The sequence below is a fragment of the Aquarana catesbeiana genome, linkage group LG07 (assembly GCF_042186555.1).
Source record: "Aquarana catesbeiana isolate 2022-GZ linkage group LG07, ASM4218655v1, whole genome shotgun sequence".
NCBI classification, from domain to species: domain Eukaryota; kingdom Metazoa; phylum Chordata; class Amphibia; order Anura; family Ranidae; genus Aquarana; species Aquarana catesbeiana.
Genome location: NC_133330.1, coordinates 324,200,758 through 324,222,461, shown reverse-complemented (window position 1 = coordinate 324,222,461; position 21,704 = coordinate 324,200,758). Strand labels below are relative to the sequence as shown.

Sequence of the window (21,704 nt, the reverse complement as noted above, 5' to 3'; positions counted from 1 at the left end):
AGAGGGGTGTTTTTAACCTTCGCTAGGGGCCAAAGAACAAGGGGTTTAAAACGCCTGTGTTGCGGCGCTTCCGAAGTGCTGCCCATTCAGTGCAATGGGCAGGGGCTTTTTGGGGAGTGCTGTACACAATTGCTCCCAAACCACCCCAAAGATGCTGCTTGCAGGACTTTTTTTTTTCTAACATCCCGCCAGCGCACTGCCCCCAGTGTGAAAGCACTCTGGCTTTCACATTCAGGTGGCATGGGAAGCAGTTTACAGGCGCTATTTCTAGCACTAAAACGCCTGAAAACTGCCTCAGTGTGGCAGGGCTCTTAGTGGTATTTAATCACTGCTTGGGTTTTCATTTTTTGCAAATAAAAAAAAAAAAAACAAAAGATTTTGAAAAATAAAAAATAAAAGTTTCTCTTTAGAACATTTTGTAAATAAGTAATATTTCTCCTACACTGATAGGCACTGTTGAGGCTGCACTGGTAGGCTGGATTGATGGGCACTGACTGGCATCACTGTTGGGGCTGCATAGTGCCCCAATTATCTCCCCTGTGAAGAGATGCCGCTGATTGGCTCTCCTCACACTCTGTCAGTGTGCGGTTAGGAGATCCGATAAACCGCATTTCCTTGTTTCCTGATTGGACACAGCTGATCTCATGGGTAAAGAGCCGTGTCATTGGCTCCTTACCGAGATCGCTGTTGCGTGCTCCGAGACTGGGGCGACGTCATTCCAGAACGAGAGAGGATCCCGCCCGCTGGGAGGTAGCTAAACATTACTCCATAACCCCTGCTAAAAAAATTAAAAAAAAAAAAAAATAGCAAACGGAGAACATGTAGGGATTTTTAAGCATGTAGAAAGCACTTTAAAAAGGTAACCAGCAATTTTTAAACATTTCTTTAACCACTTCAATACCGGGCACTTTCACCCCCTTCCCCTGCCCAGGCCAAATTTCAGCTTTCAGCGCTGTTGCACTTTGAATGACAATTGCGCGGTCACACAACATTCTACCTATTTGAAAGTTTTGTCACACAAATAGAGCTTTCATTTGGTGGTATTTATTATTTAACCACTTCCCGTCCACCATATAGCAAAAATGACAGCCAGAAAGTGGTTCTGTTATCCTGACTGGGCATCAGTCTGACACATCGCATCTCCGATCGAGGTAAAAAGCCTGTGATGTAAGCGCTTTACCACGTGATCAGTTGGGTCCAATCACAGCTGATCACAGTGTAAACAGGAAAAGCCGTTTGGCTTTTCCTCTACTCGCACTGACGGACGCGAGTAGAGGAGATCCGATCGGCTGCTCTCCTGACGTGGGGGTGGGGTCTGCGCTGTTTATGAGTGCAGCCCCCCCCCCCCCCGAGGATGCCCACCCATGACCACCAGGTAAGCCCACCAGGGATGCCAATCACTGCCCATTTAGGGATGTCACTTTATGCCCATCAGTGATGCCAGTGCCTCCTGATCAGTGCTCGTCAGTGCAGCCTCATCAGTGAAGGAGAAAACTTACTTATTTACAAAGTTTTGTAACAGAAACGAAAAAAAACTTTATTTTTATTTTTTTTATTTTCGGTCTTTTTTTTTTTTAATTTGTAACGCAAAAGATAAAAGCCCCAGAGGTGATCAAATACCATCAAAAGATAGCTCTATTTGTGGGGGAAGAAAATTATAATAATTTTGTTTGGGTACAGTGTCGCATGACCGCACAATTATCATTCAAAGAGTGATTGAGCTGAAAATTGGTCTGGGCAGGAAGGTGTATAAGTGCCCAGTATTTAAATGTTTAACCGCTTCCCACCCGCCGTATGCCAAATGACGTCCTCTGTTTGAGCGGGGATATCTGAATGATGCCTGTAGCTACAGGCATCATTCAGATATCGTCTTTTAGAGCCGGCGAATCTGTGCACCATAAGAACGATCATAGCGGCTGCTGCTTGATTGTTCTTACGGGAGGTGAGAAGGGACATCCCCCGCCGCCCTCCGGTGCTTCTACCGACTCACCGCTACGATCGGTAAGTAGGACACAGGATCTGCCAGCCCTGGATGTTCAGAGTAGAGATTTCCGGCGGACCAGATGGTCGCCGGAGTCTCTATGATCGTTTGGAGGCCGGGCGTGATGTTATGACGTCAAAAAAACGGCGCCGCTTCGGCTGGGAAGCGGTAATTTTTTTTAATTTCAGGCTTCCCAGCCTAGAGGTGAGAGGGGGGGTCTTATAGGCCTCATATCTCACTGTGTAAAGAGGACCTGTAGTGCCATATTCCTATTACAAGGGATGTTTACATCCATTGTTTTCAATTGTCATGTGATCTGCTGTGATTGGTCACAGCAATCACATGGTACCCCCCGCAGAGGCCCGCTACATTGATCTGTCATCGGCTGCGTCCAACGGACACAAGTGACCGATTGTGCCGCAGTGCAGCCTGTTCTGGGAGGATTTCATATGACATCCACCCGAAATTTACGAAGGCCTGCCCTGATTTGACTATATGCCGGGCAGGAGCTGGTTTAAACATTACTCCACAGCCCCCTGCTAAATATTACAAAGCAAAGAGCAGGTAGGCATTTTTAAGCTCTAAAAAGTTAACCAACAATTTTTATTTTTTTAAATTATTTTTAACGTTCTACTATGTGAAAGGAAACGTACAACAAATATAAAGTGGGTGTTATCCCAGTTTGGCTGCAAAAGTGGATATTAGAGGTCGACCGATATATCGGCCGATATTTGGCTTTTTTTACTTAATCGGCATCGGCCGATTGTGCTGATAAAAAAAGCCGATTATAACTTCAGCGGGACTTGCAAATGACTTCTGTAATAGAAGTCAATTGCAAGTTGTCTGAAGGTTTCTTCTCTCCTCCTCTGGGCAGCCTGCCAAATCTGATAAGAAGATACATTTGTATCTCTTCGGGTTCTTTTATCAATAGACTGAACTCCGTGTGGAGAAGTTCTCAGTTTAACCATTTAAAGACTAAATCTTTTTTGACATTTGTTGCTTACAAGTAAAAATTCTGTATTTTCTGCTAGAAAATCACTTGGAACCCCCAAACATTATATATATTTTTTTTAGCAGAGACCCTAGGGAATAAAATAGCGGTTGTTGCAATATTTTATGTCACACGGTATTTGCGCAGCGGTCTTTCAAACGCAATTTTTTAAAATAAAATACACTAATTAAAAAAAATAAAAAATAAGCAGTAAAGTTAGCCCATTTTTTTTCATCCAAAAGTTTTGGTTACCTGTTTTTGTGTATTTAATATTTAAGATATTGTTTTTTTTTTTAATCTAAATTATACATACAAGTGAACTGATTGGAGGTTTGTTTTGTTCAATAAATGTTTAAATGTAAAAAATTTTCTGTATCACTTATTACTTAAGGTTGCTTTCACACTGGAGCGGGCAGGCGTTGACAGTAAAACGCTGTTAGTTTTAGCGGCGCTTTACCGTAATTTTAGCGGCGCTATTCGGCTGCTAGCTAGCAGCCGAGGAAGGGGTTAAATGCGCCCCTGAAGTGCTGCTGCCGAAACGCTTTGCAGCCGCTTCGGCAGTGGTGCGCATTCATTTCAATGGGCAGGAGTGGTGGAGGAGCGGTATACACCACTCCAAAGACATCCTGCCAGCGCATCGCCTCAGTGTGAAAGCACTCGGGATATCACACTGAGACTGTAGGGAAGCCGTTTTACAGGCACTTTACAGGCGCTATTTTTTAGCCCAAAAGCGCCTAAAAAAACGCCCCAGTGTGAAAGGGGTCTAACTGTTAGATTTTATGAGATGAAGGGGGAAAAAAAAAAGGAAAAAAAAAAAAAAATCGGCCTAATATATCGGCCCAAAAAAATCGGCATCACATATCGGCCATCGGCCACCGCGATTTCTAAATATCGGCATCGGCCAGAGAAAAACCCATATCGGTCGACCTCTAGTGGATATACATGATTTTAACCAGTTCCCGACCGCCAACCGCAGATATACTGCAGCAGAGCGGCTGCTCTGCGTCCGACACTTCCATATCTGGGGCGCGCATGCACGCCGCCGGCAGCCCGCTCCCGCTATGATTAGGCACAGCGGGAGCTGATCTGCCGGTACTGCAGACTCTATGTAAACAAGGCAGATCGCTGTTCTGTCCAGGAGGAAGGCATGGATCCTGTGTCTCTGCAAAGCAGGAACATGGATCCATGTCTTCCTCAAAGTAAAAGCTCCTCCCACACAGTGAGAAAACACTGGTTAGGCACACCTTTAACCCTTTGATTGCCTCTGATGGTAACCACTTCCCATTCCATGTCACTATAACTTTTGCACAAGGCAATCAATATATACGCTTATTGGGTTATTATTTATTTTATTTTTTTTTACCAAAAATATGTAGCAGGATACATATTGGCCTAAAAAAAAAAAATATTTTATTCTTTTTTTCATTTTTTATTATTTTATCAGATGTGTTTTATAGTAAAAAATGTTTATATATAGATATATCTATATCTATATATATATATATATATATCTCTATCTAGATATTCAAAATTGTCTTTTTTTTGTTTATAGCGCAAAAATTTAAAAACCGCAGAGATGACCAAATACCATCAAAATAAAGCTCTATTCTCGGGGGGGGGGGGGGGACATACATTCTGCTTAGGGACAGCGTCGCACAGCCACGCAATTGTCAGTTAAAACAAATTAGTGCCGTATCACAAAAAATGGCCTGGTCATGAAGGGGGATGGTAAATCTTCGGGAGGGTAACGCTGAAGTCCAGGTGCGATTTGTATTGCAGTTACATCGGTCCAGCTTGGACTGCAATCTTCTGCTACTCTGTTGCATAGTAACCACAGGGGGTCGCTTGCTCAGCACGGCCGCCATTCAGAGAACACCTTGCATAATTTCCTAATGAATGCTAAGCATTCTCTGATTGGATGAGGTGGAGAGGCGGGGTAGTGGTATCATGTTCTCCAACTGGTCCACTCAGGAAACCATTTGCATTCATGAAGAAGAATGCAGGTCATTTCCCCGACCCCCGCCACCCCCCGGGGTTACTATGCAGAAGGGCAGCTACTTGGCATAGGAGCTGGAAGACCAGGATGATTACCACACTTATTCTCCACTTCCACAGTGGAGATATGGAACATGCATATTTATGTTGGTCCAAGCTGGAGAAGGGTAACCATGAGACACAAACCTGGGCTTCAGCTTTAAATCTTTGCAGATCTTGTTTGTAACGGTCAGCTTGCTGTGTTGCTTGTGCCGTTTACCAATCTGCTCAATAGGAAGCACCGCGTGTCAGTGCTCTGTGTGCGTCTCTTAATGTATCGGACAATATTTTTTGGAGAGGAATTTGTCAGAATTCTGTAGTCTCTGCAGTGAGATGGGTATTTGTGGTGTTCTGTACTTACATGGCAGATTATGACACTTTACTGGAAAATCTGTGAGTTATCATTGAATGGAACTTGTGGGGTTTTCCCATACATCTAGCTAAAAGTTCTTTTTTGATGTGACATTTGAGCTTGTGTTGTGTTTTCATGATTGTATTGTAGGATTTGTAGCGTCTTTCCACTAGTGGTTATTTTTTTATTAGGTAGTGCGGCTTGCACCCCTCCTGAACGACTTCTGAGATGACATTCATTTTATATAATTTGTGTCTCGTTCGGGGAGATTTCCTTTCACTCCCTCTTCTGTGGACCCAACAGGAAATGAGGGGAATCCCATCTTTTGACAGCTGTCCCTGCATTGGAAGATTCCCCCTCCCCGCGCCCCCCCCCCCCCCCCATTTCTGTTCTGGTGACACCTTAATAAAATTTTTTATATATATATATAATTTGTCCTCGCTTACAGTACTAAAAGCCCTTTCACACTGGGGCCGCCCATGCATTCGCGGTAAAGCGCCGCACGTTTTAGCGGCGCTGTACTGCAGTTTAAGCTGCCCTTTTTCAGCCGCTAGCAGGGCGCAGTGCTTTGGAAGCACTGCCCATTCATTGCAATGGGCAGGGGCGGTGTAGGGGGGCTGTATACAGCGCTTCTATACCGCCCCAAAGATACTGCTTGCAGGACTTTTTCTAATGTCCCGCAAGCGCACCGCCCCAGTGTGAAAGCACTCATTGCAGAGAATGGGAGGCAGTTTTCAGGTGCTTTTTAGAGGCTATTTCTAGCGCTAAAACACCTGAAAACTACCTCTGTGTGAAAGGGATGGTTAGATCGAAAAGGTGACCTCCCAGCGGGAGTGCAGTACAAACCTGAGAGGGGTTCTAATCCCTCATGACTCTGTCCCAAAGCTAAAATAATGTTTTGACTTTCCATTCACATCTGAGATTTTAGGGATTTACTTTATATCTATTTTAATTGTTTTAGTGGTGGAAATCTCCGAATATGTTGAAGAGTTGTATTAATGATGTTGATGGATATATCCCGGGTGACTTGTAGGTCTCTTCTTCATTAGCTGTGCTTCTCACTTACCGGGTCATGGCTCCCTGCTTTGAACTGGCCCACCAGATGACCCCTCTGTTGGCCTATGCCCACTGTGTCACCAGCAGGGTGCTACCACTACTTTTTTATGGACGATAGTACCCTTGAATGATGCACTGGCAGGCAGGATGTGGAATTAGGGCTTGTGTACACTCCAGGTGAAAAAAAGCGGCTTCTACAAGTGTTTGTTTTTTTTTTCCTTTGCCTCTAAACTCCCCTCCATGTTGGCTTATCCTATGTGTCCATGCACACTATAGGCGTTTTTGAGGAGTTTAGAGGCAAAAAAAACCCTTCAAAGTCTCATTCTGAAGAGGTCTTTGAGCTCAAAAAATTCCTGAACGCTCGTAAATACATGTAAACACCTGTAAATGTGCGTTTTTTTTGATGTACAGTGGCCAGAAACCACTGTATTTTTATTGGATAATATATACATTGTGTGTGTGTGTGTATGTATGTACAGTTGTGCTCATAAGTTTACATACCCTGGCAGAATTTCTGATTTCTTGGCCATTTTTCAGAGAATATGAATGATAACACAAAAACTTTTCTTTCACTCATGGTTAGTGTTTGGCTGAAGCCATTTATTATCAATCAACTTCTTTACTCCTTTTAAATCATAATGACAACAGAAACTACCCAAATGACCCTGATCATAAGTTTACATACCCTGGTGATTTTGGCCTGATAACATGCACACAAGTTTAAACAAAGGGGTTTGAATGGCTATTAAAGATAACCATCCTCACCTGTGATCTGTTTGCTTGTAATTAGTGTGTGTATAAAAGCTCAATGAGTTTCTGGACTCCTGACAGACCCTTGCATCTTTCATCCAGTGCTGCACTGACATTTCTGGATTCTGAGTCATGGGGAAAGCAAAAGAATTTGCCAAAGGATCTGCGGGAAAAGGTAGTTGAACTGTATAAAACAGGAAAGGGATATAAAAAGATATCCAAAGAATTGAGAATGCTAATCAGCAGTGTTCAAACTCTAATCGAGAAGTGGAAAATGAGGGGTTCTGCTGAAACCAAACCACAGTCAGGTAGACCAACTAAAATTTCATCCACAACTGCCAGGAAAATTGTTCAGGATGCAAAGAAAAACCCACAAATAACTTCAGGTGAAATACAGGACTCTCTGAAAACATGTGGTGTGGCTGTTTCAAGATGCACAATAAGGAGACACTTGAAGAAAGATGGGCTGCATGGTCGAGTCACCAGAAGAAAACCATTACTACACAAGGCCACAAAGTATCCCGCTTACAATACTCCAAACAGCACAGAGACAAGCCTCAAACATTCTGGCACAAAGTCATTTGGAGTGATGACAGCAAAATTGAGCTTTTTGGCCACGACCATAAACTCTACATTTGAAAAGAAGTCAACAAGGCCTATGATGAAAGGTCCACCATTCCTACTGTGAAACACGGAGGTGGATCGCTGATGTTTTGGGGATGTGTGAGCTACAAGGGCACTGGAATATTGGTCAAAATTGATGGCAAGATAAATGCAGTATGTTCAAAAAATACTGGAGGAACATTTGCATTCATCAGCCAGGAAGCTGCGCATGGGACGTACTTGGACATTCCAACATGACAATCATCCAAAACACAAGGCCAAGCCGACCTGTCATTGGCTACAGCAGAATAAAGTGAAGGTTCTGGAGTGGCCATCTCAATCTCCTGACCTCAATATCATTGAGCCCCTCTGGGGAGATCTCAAACGTGCCGTTCATGCAAGACAGCCCAAGACTTTACAGGAACTGGAGGCTTTTTTGCCAAGAGGAATGGACAACTTTACCATCTGAGAAGATAAAGAGCCTCATCCACAAATACCACAAAAGACTTTAAGCTGTCATTGATGTTAAAGGGGGCAATACACGGTATTAAGAACTGGGGTATGTAAACTTTTGATCAGGGTCATTTGGGTAGTTTCTGTGCTCATTCTGATTTAAAGAGTAAACACAGTTGATTGATAATAAATGGCTTCAGCCAAACACTAACCATGAGTGAAAGAAAAGCTTTTGTATTATCATTCATGTTCTCTGAAAAATGGCCAAGAAATCATAAATTCTGCCAGGGTATGTTATGACCACAACTGTCACTGTGTGTGTATGTATGTGTGTATGTATGTATGTGTGTGTGTGTGTGTGTGTGTGTGTGTATGTATATATATATATATATATATATATATATATATATATATTATACACACTCACAAAAGTGAGTACACCCCTCACGTTTTTGTAAATATTTTCTTCTATCTTTTTATGTGACAACACTGAAGAAATGACACTTTGCTACAATGTAAAGTAGTGAGTGTACAGCTTGTATAACAGTGTAAATTTGCTGTCCCTCGTCATGGTCGACCAAAGAAGTTGAGTGCGCGTGCTCAGCGTCATATCCAGAAATTGTCTTTGGAAAATAGACGTATGAGTGCTGCCAGCATTGCTGCAGAGGTTGAAGGGGTGGGGGGTCAGCCTGTCAGTGCTCAGACCGTACGCTGCACACTGCTTCAAATTGGTCTGCATGACAGTCATCCCAGAAGGAAGCCTCTTCTAAAGATGATGCACAAGAAAGCCTGCAAACAGTTTGCTGAAGACAAGCAGACTAAGGACATGGATTACTGGAACCATGTCCTGTGGTCTGATGAGACTAAGATAAACTTATTTGGTTCAGATGGTGTGAAGCGTGTGTGGTGGCAACCAGGTGAGGAGTACAAAGACAAGTGTGTCTTGCCTACAGTCATGCATGGTGGTGGGAGTGTCATGGTCTGGGGCTGCATGAGTGCTGCCGGTGTTCTGACATATAGTGTCCTCCTATCAGATAGTGTCCGCCCCGTACTGCGCAGGCGCAGCGCCTGCGCAGTACGGAGCAGCAGGAGATGCCGAAAATGTCCGAAGTTGATCAGCTGACCATCAGCTGTACACGGCGCTCGGGCACCTGTTAGCGATGGCTGTGTAAGAGGGCCCCTCGCGGGCTCGCTTCGCTCGCCACGCTTCGGGCACGGCCTCGCTGCGCTCGGCAACTATTTATTCTAACTCTATGTCCACTTGGATAGTAGGGAATGATCCTGGACATAGGGTAAGAATAAATGCGCAGGCGCCGTGTACAGCTGACGATCAGCTGTTGAACTTCGGAGACTTTCGGCGTCTCGTTTGTCCTCCGTACTGCGCCTGCGCAGTACAGGGCGGACACTTCTGGATAGGGGACTGTATTCGACAAGACACCGGCACTGGGGAGCTACAGTTCATTGAGGGAACCATGAATGCCAACATGTACTGTGACATACTGAAGCAGAGCATGATCCCCTCCCTTCAGAGACTGGGCCGCAGGGCAGTATTCCAACATGATAACGACCCCAAACACACCTCCAAGACGACCACTGCCTTGCTAAAGAAGCTGAGGGTAAAGGTGATGGACTGGCCAAGCATGTCTCCAGACCTAAACCCTATTGAACATCTGTGGGGCATCCTCAAATGGAAGGTGGAGGAGCGCAAGGTCTCTAACATCCACCAGCTCTGTGATGTCGTCATGGAGGAGGGGAAGAGGACTCCAGTGGCAACCTGTGAAGCTCTGGTGAACTCCATGCCCAAGAGGGTTAAGGCAGTGCTGGAAAATAATGGTGGCCACACAAAATATTGACACTTTGGGCCCAATTTGGACATTTTCACTTAGGGGTGTACTCACTTTTGTTGCCAGCGGTTTAGACATTAATGGCTGTGTGTTGAGTTATTTTGAGGGGACAGCAATTTTACACTGTTATACAAGCTGTGCACTCACTACTTTACATTGTAGCAAAGTGTCATTTCTTCAGTGTTGTCACTTGAAAAGATGGAATAAAATATTATTTATTTATATATATTATAATATTAGGGATGCACCGAAATTTCAGCATATTGTCGAAATAAAAAAAATGCCGATAATTGCGCTTGCACAGTAGCGGTGGCCAGGCCGCAGGGTGTCATCCTGGCGATTCAAGGTCTGGTCCTCCCCTCCCTCCTCCTCTTTGCAGAGCGGCGATCTTCCGCTGTGTCATGGAGCTGGATTTGAATTGCCCGGGCTGCAGTAATCTCCCGCCTCCTGTGATAGGCGGCACACTGATCCGATGCCAGGACATTGAATCAATGTGATGTCATCACAGGAGGTGGGAGATTATTACTGCAGCCCGGGCAATTCAAATCCAGCTCCATGACACAGCGGAAGATCGCCGCTCTGACCCGGGAACAGGCAGGCTGCGTCCCACAGGCACTGGTGAGAGGCTGCATCTTATGGGCACAGGCGAGGCTGCATTGATCTCTTGTATCATGTCTGCAGCCTCTGACCATCTCCTGTATCATGTCTGCTAGAGGTGCACCAAATGGAAATTTTGCTAATACTATTAACAGTGTGTTTAAGAGATTACAGAAATGATACAAGAGATGGTTAGAGACTGCAGACTGCATTTTTCTTGCACTAAAGGTGCCAATAATGGCCAACAATAAATTCACATTTAATGTAAATTGATATTAATGAAAAAATCAAATATAATACAATTATATAATAAAAATATATTTTTTTAAATTGTACTTTTCAGGAAAGTGCATTCTCGGTTTCGGCACCAAGATTTCCATTAGGTGCAATATATAAATAAATATATATATATATATATATATATATATATATATATATATATATATATATATATATATATATATATATATATATATATATATATATAAATAATTTTTTTTTTCCAAAGTAGTTTAAAATGAATTAATAAAATTCTATAGAGAGGGAGAAATGTTTACTTTTAAAATTATTCATTTAAAATTTTTTTTATATATATATATATATATATATATATAATATAATACAATCGTGTATCTTTCTGAATGGGTCACATTTAGAGGCAGTACCTCCCACTGAGCACCACAGGGGGTATACTTGCTATAAAGCAAAGCATTACAATGTGTGTGCAACCTCCTCTGGCTGTTGTATTCTGTTAAGGGGTGGCAGTAAGACCACGGTTCAAGCACCTTTTTTTTTTTACTGCCCCCAGGACCATGTGTAAACTAGGCCTAACTCATATTTTGGACGGATTCCACTCCTTTCTAATACATTTTATGTATTCCTATGCTTAAATTCAATGAGTGTGAATTTTTATTTTACTGCTGGGTCATGGAAAGTTGTGGGAGAATTTCGCAGCCCTGGTTTCTCTGAGGTTTAGAAGTTCGGTTCTATATCTCGTCGTGGGGTCTGTTTAGGACAGGCCTGGTTCTGAGTCTGTGCTGTCACTGAGGACAAATAATAAAAGAAAAGATCGATTTTTATCTCATCCACTGTGTTCCAAATTTTCTGTAAATGTGGCTCTCTTAAATTCCACAAAGACACGGAGCCTGGAATCCCTCGCAGTTCGAGGCCTAGAAACTAGAAAGCTGACGTCATATTTTAGGAAATCCATTTAATGCTATTTTTGGGAAGATTGATTGAATGTTACAATGTATCTTTTCCAGGGTAATGAAAAGAAGTGTGTTTGTAGTCGATCAGAAAGAGAAGAAATGAGTGAACAGTGAATACTGTTTCATGTCATCATTTCCATCAGTAATTTGGCTCATTTTAGTGTTTTTGTTCTGGGAATTTCTTTCACTTTCTTTTCTGTCTGACACGTCTTGTTATATTTTCCCTCCCAACCTTCTCTTGGCTGTGTGAGAAGAATCCTCCCATACAAAGACATGCTGTAATCTGATGAAGATGGGTTATAGTAGTTCCTCACTCTGTATATAAATAAACAAAGTTCACCCATAAACTTCTCTTATTTGTTCCTTTTTTTGATGTTAAATATACTCTTGAAATTATGTTGCATCTTTTCAATAAGTGCAAAAAAAATCCTTATTGATCCCGACAACAATCTTGTCAGCTGGTCTATTCCTGTGAGGTGTTCTGTAGTCCTGCCCAATTTCTTTCTGTATTTAAATCCGCTAGTACATCTAACACACCCCCTGACTGAGACTGCTGAAGTCCAAATATGCCTCCTGTGATCATTCATCCAGAGTGGTGTCTGAATAATACAGGAGGTGTGTTACTGGCCAGATTACCAGGAGAAAACAGAAGGAAACAAACCTAAAGAAAACAAATGCAGCTACTACATCTAAAGACTGGTATGCTGCAACATATTACACATATATAATATACAATTTTTTTTTTACATTGCATTGTGGGACTGCGTCTCAACTGTAGGCTAAGCATTCAGATCGTGGTTTGCGATGTGTCTCAATTGAACTCAATGGGCGAGTGCTGTCTGTCAAACTCTGCATCTCAAGTTAAACATGTGGCAGTTGTGAATTTGGGTGGCTTTAAAACTGAGGTACGCCGCAAAAAAAAGGGGGAATTTTCCTCTGAGTGGGACTTTGAAGGGCAAAACGAAAGTATACAAAAAAATAATTGTTTCATTTTAAAAGATTAAAAGTGGTAGAACAGTACACAATATTCACACAGCTGCAAACCCAAACCTGAGGGCTTTCACACTGGGGCGCTGCGCTGGCAGGGCGTCACAAAAAGTCCTGCCAGCAGCTTCTTTGCAGCGGTGAATACACCACTCCTGCCCATTGAAAACGATGGGGCAGCGCCGTGATATCGCCGGCAAAGCGTTTTGCGGGCGCATTTAACCCCTTTTCGGACACTAGTGGGGGTCGAAACTGCCCCACTAGCGGCCGAATGGCGCCGGTAAAGCAGCGTTAAAAATATAGCCGCTTTACTGCTGATGCCCGGGGCAGCTCAGTGTGAAAGGGGTCTCCTCTCTGGACAATGAGCACTATCTAGCAAATTTTAAAACTGAGGTACCTGTGCCTCCTAATCTGTCCCGCCAACCATCACCTACCTGTTGTGCCCGGCTGAGCAGCATGCACCAATGCTGGTGTAGACAGAAGGCTGTGAGTGGTAGACTTGAGATCGGTCACAATCCAGCCAACATTCATGCTAGTTGTTGCATGATGTGAACTGAAGTCTGTTGCAGCAGCACTGCATACTCAGAGGAGAGGGGTAGGCAACCTTAAAGTGTAAGTTCACCTTTACAGAAAAATCTGTAAGGTGAACTTTCACAGGACCCCCCCCCCTCCTCACCCCCCAGTGTGTTTGACAGGTAATGAGGAGGCGATATGTTGCCCTCTAACCACCCGATTTAAACCCATGATTGTTGTTCAATGCACGCGATTGTGATGCGGTAGTAAGACAATTTGAGGTTTAAAGTGATTGGAAAGCCTCATTCTTTTTTTAAAAACATAAACATGTTATACGTACCTCCTCTGTGCACGGGTTTTGTACGGAGTGGCCCTCGATCCTCCTCTTCTGGGGTCCCCCAGCGGTGCTCTTGGCTCCTCCTCTTCTCGAGTGCCCCCACAGAGAGCCGCATTTCATTGGGGCACACTCCCGAGTCTGGCTGCTGCCGTCCATTGACACAGACAACAGGACTCGGGGTCCAATGCAAGGTGAACTTACACTGGACTCCTTTCTTACCCCCCCGTCCCGCTGACCTGCAGTGGGGCGATCTCCTGTTCTGAGCCCTGCTATTGCTGCCTCACCGGACCTACTGCTGCTGGCACCACTATGTGGAGACTGCTAGCCGGGATAAGAGGTGGAGTGCAGTAGGTATAACTCTGTATGGGACAGGAGCCGGCACTACAGAGGCGGCATCGGCTTATACGGCTCTTACTTCCTACTACAGCTTCAACTTTACAAGTAGTCCCTCTGCATTGCACACTGATGCTCTGGAATAGTGGGGTCAGCAAGCCGAGACCGCCATCTACCAGCCACCTGTCCGCGATCTACAGGCTGCTGACCCCATATTTAGGTGGTGCATTGATACCTTCTCCCATAACGGCAGTTTTGCTTTAATTAAAGGACAAGTTCACCTTTAGTAACATCTTACTAAAGCAGCAGCCCCCTGATCTCTCATTGAAATAACGGGTGTCGCTGTCACAATTTAAAAACGGAGCGGCTGTGCCAGTGTCTTGCCGAGAAAGTTCCCCTGGCGGATAAGGACCCCCCTGTACTGCGCAGGCGCAGCGCTTGCGCAGTACCAACGACTAAGGAGCCGCCGAAACTGAAAACCTTCAATCAGCTGGACACGGCGCCTGTGCCCTGGGTCCAGGTTCAAGCCCCACCATCCAAGTGGGAGGGAGAATAAAAAAGTGCCGAGCGAAGCGAGGCCGTGCCCGAAGCGTGGCGAGCGAGGCCATGCCCGAAGCGTGGCGAGCGAGGCCATGCCCGAAGCGTGGCGAGCGAGGCCATGCCCGAAGCGTGGCGAGCGAGGCCGTGCCCGAAGCGTGGCGAGCGAGGCCGTGCCCCAAGCGTGCGAGGGGCCCTGCGAGGGGCCCTCTTACAGGCGCCGTGTACAGCTGATTTACAACTATTCGGCTTCGGCTATTTCCGCCGGCTCGTACTGCGCAAGAGCTGCGCCTGCGCAGTACAGGGGTGTCCTTATCCGCCGAGGGGAACTTTCTCGGCAGAACACCGGGACTCTGCCTACACAACTGCATTATTCATTTGCAGAGTTCTGTGAATGAACTACAAGTGCTGTCTGTCACCGCAGCAGACTGCTTATAGTTCTCGATAAACTCTGAGTGCTCTTGTGAGTTCATTGACGTTTCCTGCACTTCAGTAACTGCATGTATAGGAGGTGCAAGCAGCTGTACTGAGTGTCTGCAGGAGCCTGACATTGCACCCGTGATATGCTGATTGCAGGTGCAATGCTCTCCAGGCTCCTGGGGGGAAAAAATTAAAAAAAATCACTCTCCCTCACTCTGATGGAGGCCCAACCGCCGACTGTATCATTTGACCCCGCCCCTGGCGCGCCGCGTCATTGATTTGATTGACAGCAGCGGGAGCCAATAGCTGTGCTGCTATCAATCATCCAATGAATGAGCCGAGAATCCAGCGCGTTCACGATGTGGGACTTTCGAGGGCTCAGGTAAGCAAACAAACTAATCGTCAGATGTTTTTTCACCTTAATGCATAGAATGCATTAAGGTGAAAAAACATGTACCTTTACAACCCCTTTAACTCCATCTTGCAATAACATGTTCATCTAAAGTGATTCTAACGGTTCCTTTTTTTTTTTTTTTTTTCTTTTTTATATTAGCAAACCTTTTTTTGCTTACCCACAATGGCAAGCTGCTCTCAAGCCTCCTCTGTGTGTTCATAAGACATACAGAGTATGGCTCAGCCCCACCCCCACTCCCACTTCCTCTTCATTGGCTGTAGTTGACGGCAGCGGGAGCCAATGGCTGTAAGCCAGAGAGAGAGAGAGAGCCAAGGCTCTCGTGGATCGAGCTAAGGCTCAGGTAGGTATAAGGGGGGTGGGGAGCTGCATTAAGGTAAAAAAAAAAAAAAAAAAAAACTTCAGCCTTTACAACCATTAATTTAAAAAACGTTCAAAATTTTAAATCTTTATATCTCATTAAAAAAAAAAAATTCTGGTGGTCCTGCCATGAAGGTCATTGTGGAAGTACATTGTTAACAGGAAGAGGCTGCAGGAGATTAGCAGCACGTCCTTACAAAGGACAAAAAAAAAAAGTTAAGTATTTTTATTAAAAATGGGGATTGACATACAATGCTTTAGCAAACAAAGTGCCATTCGCTTGGGTTTCACTTTACGTTTGGTGTTGCTGTGTAAAATTGCTATTTTTTTGGCCTAACAGCTTTCTTTTGTTTTACAGCCTTCTCTTGGGAATGTAAGCCCAGGTAACTTGTTTTTATTTGTTTTATCATTTCATGTATGTGCAAAAAAAAAAAATATAGATAGATATATAGATAGATATAATTAATGTGTGTTTTTTATATATAATTAATGTGTGTGTGTCTATATCCCATATTACTTGGATTTATCAAAACGTAAGGTAAAACTACAGACCAATGGAATTTACCTTTGCCATAGTAATGTTCTGTTCTCGAATGATGGAGGCCCAACCTTAAGGCTCGGTTCACATAGGGGCGACTTGTCAGGCGACCTAGTCGCCTGACAAGTCGCCTCCCGTTCTGTGCTACGGAACCGTTCTAATAGGAGCGACGCAAGTCGCTCCGACTTAGAAAAAGGTTCCTGTACTACTTTGGGGGCGACTTGGGGCGACTTGCATAGACTTCTATATAGAAGTCGTTTTGCAAGTCGCCTCGGAAGTCGTTTGCAGGTCGCCTCGCTGAGGCGACCTGCAAGTCGTGCCGCCCCTGTGTGAACCGGCACTAAAGTGATTGTAAAGTCTTGTTTATTATTTTAATAGAAAATAATAAACATGTTGCACTTGCCTGCTCTGTGTAGTGGTTTTGCACATAGCAGCCCCCGATCCTCTTCTCGGGTCCCTGGCTGGAGTTCCAACCCCCTCCCTCCTGTTGATTGCCATTCAGACACAGAGCCGTGGTTGGGCCCCTCCTCATTGGCTGAATTTGACAGCAGTGGGAGTCAATGGCGCTGCTGATGTGTCTTAGCCAATCCAGGGGGGAGAGACCCGGACGGCTGGGGCACTCGTGGACATCGCTGGATAGAGATGGGACTAAGATGAGATTTGGGGGGGGGAGCTGCTGCACATAGAATGTTTTTTATCTTAACCACATGCCGACCGCCAGCAGAATGGCTCCCCTGCGCAAATCACTGTACGGCTACCGCTTTAAGGGGTATAGGGGGCGTGCACACGACGTCACTGAGGAGACAGTGAGCATGCACGGCAGCCGCGATGTCCGCCGGGCACCCGCGATCGCTCGTGACAGAGCAGGAAAGTGAATCTGTGTGTTTGTAAACACACAAATCCATGTCATGTCAGGGGAGAGGAGACAGATTGTGTGTTCCTAGTGTGTGTGTGTGTGTGTATGTATGTGTGTATATATATATATATATATATATATATATATATATATATATATATATATATATATATATATATATATATATAATATATATATGTGTCTCCTCCCCCAGTCAGTCCCCACCCCCCACAGTTAGAACACACAGTGAGGGAACACATTTAACCCCTTGATCGCCCCCTAGTGTTAACCCCTTTCCTGCCATTGACATTTATACAGTAATCAGTGGCTATTTATAGCACTGATCGCTGTATAAATGTCAGTGGATTAAAAAAAAGTGTCCAATTTGTCCGGTGCAATGTTGCAGTCACGATAAAAATTTGCAGATCGCCGCCGTTACTAGTAAAAAAAAAAAAAAGCCATAAATCAATAACCTGTTTTGTAGGCGCTATTATATAATATTATATAACTTTTGCGCAAACCAATCAATATACGCTTATTGCGTTGTTTTTTGTTTTTACCAAAAATATGTCGAAGATTACATATCGGCCTAGACTGAGGAAAAAATTTGATTTTAAAAAATAAAAATAAAATTGGAATATTTATTATAGCAAAAAAAAAAAATTACCACCAAAAGAAAGCTCTATTTGTGGGAAAAAAAGAATATAAATTTTGTTTGAGTACAACGTCGCACGACCGCGCAATTGTCAGTTAAAGCAATGCAGTGCCACGTCGCAAAAAATACCCTGGTCAGGAAGGGGGTAAATTCTTTCGGGGCTAAAGTGGTTAATGCATAGAATGCATTAGGAAGAGGAACAACTTTCTGCCTTCACAACCACTTTAAGCCCCGTACACATGGCCGAAATCAGCTTGTGCAGTAGAAACCGGCCATGTGGTTACAGGTCCTTGTTTGATGGAAGCCAATCTCATGACCAGCTTCTGTCAAATGAGCATGCTGGAAAACCAGCAGCCTATCGGCATCTGATCAGAGCTCTCAGCCAATGTCTGCGAGTGCTGACCTGTGTCTGTGTGTGTCGTTCCTGTCCCTCTCCCCCTGTCAGAACACAATAGCTTAGCGGGGAGATCTCTGTACTAACATGACATATGACATAGTTAGTACAGTGAGCTCTTCAGGTTTTTTTTTTCGTTTCTCCTTTTTTTTTTTTTTTTCAGTCACCAATAAACATTGTTTTTCTTTTTTGGATTAGGAGGCTCGGCTACATCCGATGACCATGAGTTTGACCCCTCAGCCGACATGTTGGTTCACGAGTTTGATGACGAGCGGACTTTGGAGGAGGAAGAGTTAATGGAGGGCGATGTGAACTTCAGTTCTGAGATTGAGCACCTGGAAAGGGTGAGTGAAATGGAGCACTTCTCTCCTTTTTTTATTGCCTTTAATTTGCCACTTTACAGCTCACTCCATTTTAATAGCGCTAAGAATATGCCGTAGAAATGTGCCATAGGTGACATGTATCCCAGTAACCACGTCGTTTGGGTGTTACTGCTGAGCAAAGTCCAAGTCGTCAGTCTCTAGTACATCCAGGTACTTTTTAAATAAAAACAATACAATTTTATGTCATTAGTTCTGCTTCTGTGTTTTTAAATCGTGTGGTACAAAATGTTTAACCTCTTCAGGACAGCGCTATAGCCGAATGACAGCTATGGTGTGGTTGCACATTGCCAGGAAGGAGTCTATTGACGTTCCCCCTGTAATCGCGCCCCCCTGCGGCACGCATTGGCAGTGATCTGTGATCGCTTTGTCCTTCGGACACAGCTGATTACAGATCAGGGTAAAGAACCAATCACAATGGCTCTTTACCATGTGACCAGCTGTGTCCAATCACAATGTACACTGAATACGTCGGTTATCGGCAGTCCTTTTCTCACGCCGACAGCGCGTGAGGAGAGCCAATAAGCGGCAATCCACACAGGGGACATGGGCACTGATCATTAGTGTCCAGAATACCAGTGCAGCCCCAACAGTGCCCATCGGTGAGGGAGAATAATTACTGTATTTATCGGCGCATAACACGCACTTTTTTCCACTGAAAGTAGGCGGAAAAAATCACGGGTGCGTGTTATACACCGACAGCGTACCTCAAAGGGGAAGGAGGGGGGCGAGTGCCGCCGGAAATCACCGAGCCGTCATCTCCTCTCCTTTCCGCTCGGCTCTAACTCGGCTCGCGCGTAACACACACACAGTCCCGCCTCCGCTACCGGCATTGGACCAGTGTTCTGTCTATCACAGGAGCTGGTCCAATGCCGATGGCGGAGGCGGGACTGTGTGTGTGACCGCCGACTGAGAGCCGAGTAAACAAATGACGGCTCAGTGATTTCCTATGAGATGTGAGCTGCATTGATGGGGCAGATGGGCGCAGAACAGGCTGCAGATGGGCACAAATTGGGCTGCATTGATTCTCACTGACCATTATTTTGCTTCAAAGTGTTTTTTTTTTTTAAAAATAAGTTTTTTTTCCTGAAACTTCCCTCTTAAATTGGGGTGCGTGTTATACGCCGATAAATACGGTACTTATTTACAAAAAATTTTAACAGAAAAACGTTTTTTTTTTTCCCGCTCTTTTTTTCGTTTAGCAAAAAAATAAAAATTTCAATGGTGATTAAATACCACCAAAAAGAAAGCTCTGTCTCAAAAAAATGGTTATAAGTTTGTTTGGGTGCAGATTTGCATGACCGCGCAAGTGTGACAGCACTGAAAGCTGAAAATTGGCCTGGGCGGGAATGGGGTGAAAGTTCCCCGGTAGGCAAGTGGTTGAATAGATACTGCATCTTTCACACAATATAGATGCATTTTTTTTTAAAACTTTACCCATCAACGCTTTAACCAAAAAGACTGCCACTTTGTGGCCTATGTGAACACTGCTTAGTGTTTTGCACGTGTTTACAATAAACTCATTGGTAACTTCATTATCCTTTTAGAAAACTGTAATTTTTTTCTGTGAAAACTGTTAAAGCTGAAGTTGTATATCTTTGTTTGGGATACAGCAGCAAATACATAAGTTGTGCGTATTGGTGTGCATCTCGTTACCTGAAAGCTGCTGCTCCTAAAGACAATAATCTTTCTGCTGTGTCTCCTTCACAGCTACCAGGTATTGCACTGTGCAGCTGCCTTTCTCTGCTGTTAAGGTTACCAGAAGCTGCTTACAAAAGCTGTGCCGCTTACCCCCACCTACCCTCACCTCCATTCATAGAAATTGCCTTACTACTATCACACAATGCATAGCGTTCTGTGAGTGGAGGAGGTGTTGATCTACAGCATCTATTCACAAAACTATATGTACTGTGAGATAGTACTAAGACAAGTTATATGAATGGAGTAAGGGGCAGCGCAACTTTTGTCAGTAGCAGCAGCTGGTAACCTTCACTGTGCTGAAAGACAGCCACTCAGGGCAGTATCTGGCAGTTGTTAAATATAATCCTGCAGTGCAACTTTATCAGAATCAGCAGCCTGTATGTACCAATACCCATTACTAATGCTGTATCCACCCCGTGAAAAATATAACTTCAAATGTTAACTTCATCCTTATAGAACCCTGACGCAAAACCTGTGGCCCTTTGACACTTATTTTGTGACAGTAAAGGTCCCTGCAGAATGTTTTCTGTTTTGGTGTTTAACCACTGGACCCCCGGAAGATTTTATCCCCCTTCGTGACCAGGCCATTTTTTGTTTTTTGGCACTGGGTTACTTTAGCACAGTCATGCAACACTGTGCATTACTCCAAGATTTTGGAGTGTGTCTGGGAATCAGCGCTCATTCAGATCAAAGAGAATTTTTTGATGACAGATACTGCTGTTGGATCAGCGTTCCAAATTTTCCCAAAAGTATTCAGTAGAGTTAAAGGAGTTGTAAACCCTCAAGATTTTTCACCTTAATGCATACTATGCATTAAGGTGAAAAAACCTTCTTTGCTGCAGCTGTCCCCCCTTTTTTCTTACCTGAACCCGATTGTTCCAGGCACGAGCCCAGCAGCTCCAGCCGCTGCCTCGGGTTCTCATTGGATAGAGTGATGGCAGCAGGAGCCATTGGCATCCGCTGCTGTCCATCAAATCCGGTGACACGGAAGCCAGGGGCGGGGTCGAGTCCTGCTGTCTGTCAATAAATGCAGCAGCAGGACTCAGGAGCGCGCCCACAGGGGTGCCCCCAGGGGAAGTGTCTCTCGGTGGGGGCACCTGATGAAGAGGAGGAGCCAGGAGCGCCCCCGGGACACCCCAGAAAAGGAGGATCGGGGCCGCTCTGTGCAAAACCCTTCCACAGAGCAGCATGTTTGTTATTTTACAAAAAAAACAAAAACAAACCTTTGCAATCACTTTAAGGTCAGAACTGTACAGGCCACTTGGGTTCCTTCACATAAAATGCCTCAAACCATGTATTTATGGAGTTGGCTTTGTGCACGTGAGCACTGATATGCTGGAACAGAAAAGGGCCTTCTCCAAACTGTTACCACAGAATTGGAAGCTAACCAAAATGTATTTGTAAGCTCTAGCATT

At 44.4% G+C, this 21,704-nt stretch overlaps 1 protein-coding gene across 4 annotated transcripts in view; it reads left to right on the top strand.

Annotated features, from left to right (window-relative positions):
• MIER1 (MIER1 transcriptional regulator) overlaps nucleotides 1-21,704 on the top strand; it is a 70,087-nt gene that overhangs the window by 7,126 nt on the left and 41,257 nt on the right. For all 4 annotated transcript variants that reach the window (XR_012235368.1, XR_012235369.1, XM_073593784.1 and 1 more), the window contains exons 2-3: nucleotides 16,124-16,148; nucleotides 18,407-18,552. Coding sequence is in view for 2 of the 4 variants with exons in the window: in XM_073593784.1 (XP_073449885.1) it covers nucleotides 16,124-16,148; nucleotides 18,407-18,552 (171 nt within the window). In the remaining 2 variants the exon portion in view is untranslated. The remainder of the gene's footprint in view (nucleotides 1-16,123; nucleotides 16,149-18,406; nucleotides 18,553-21,704) is intronic.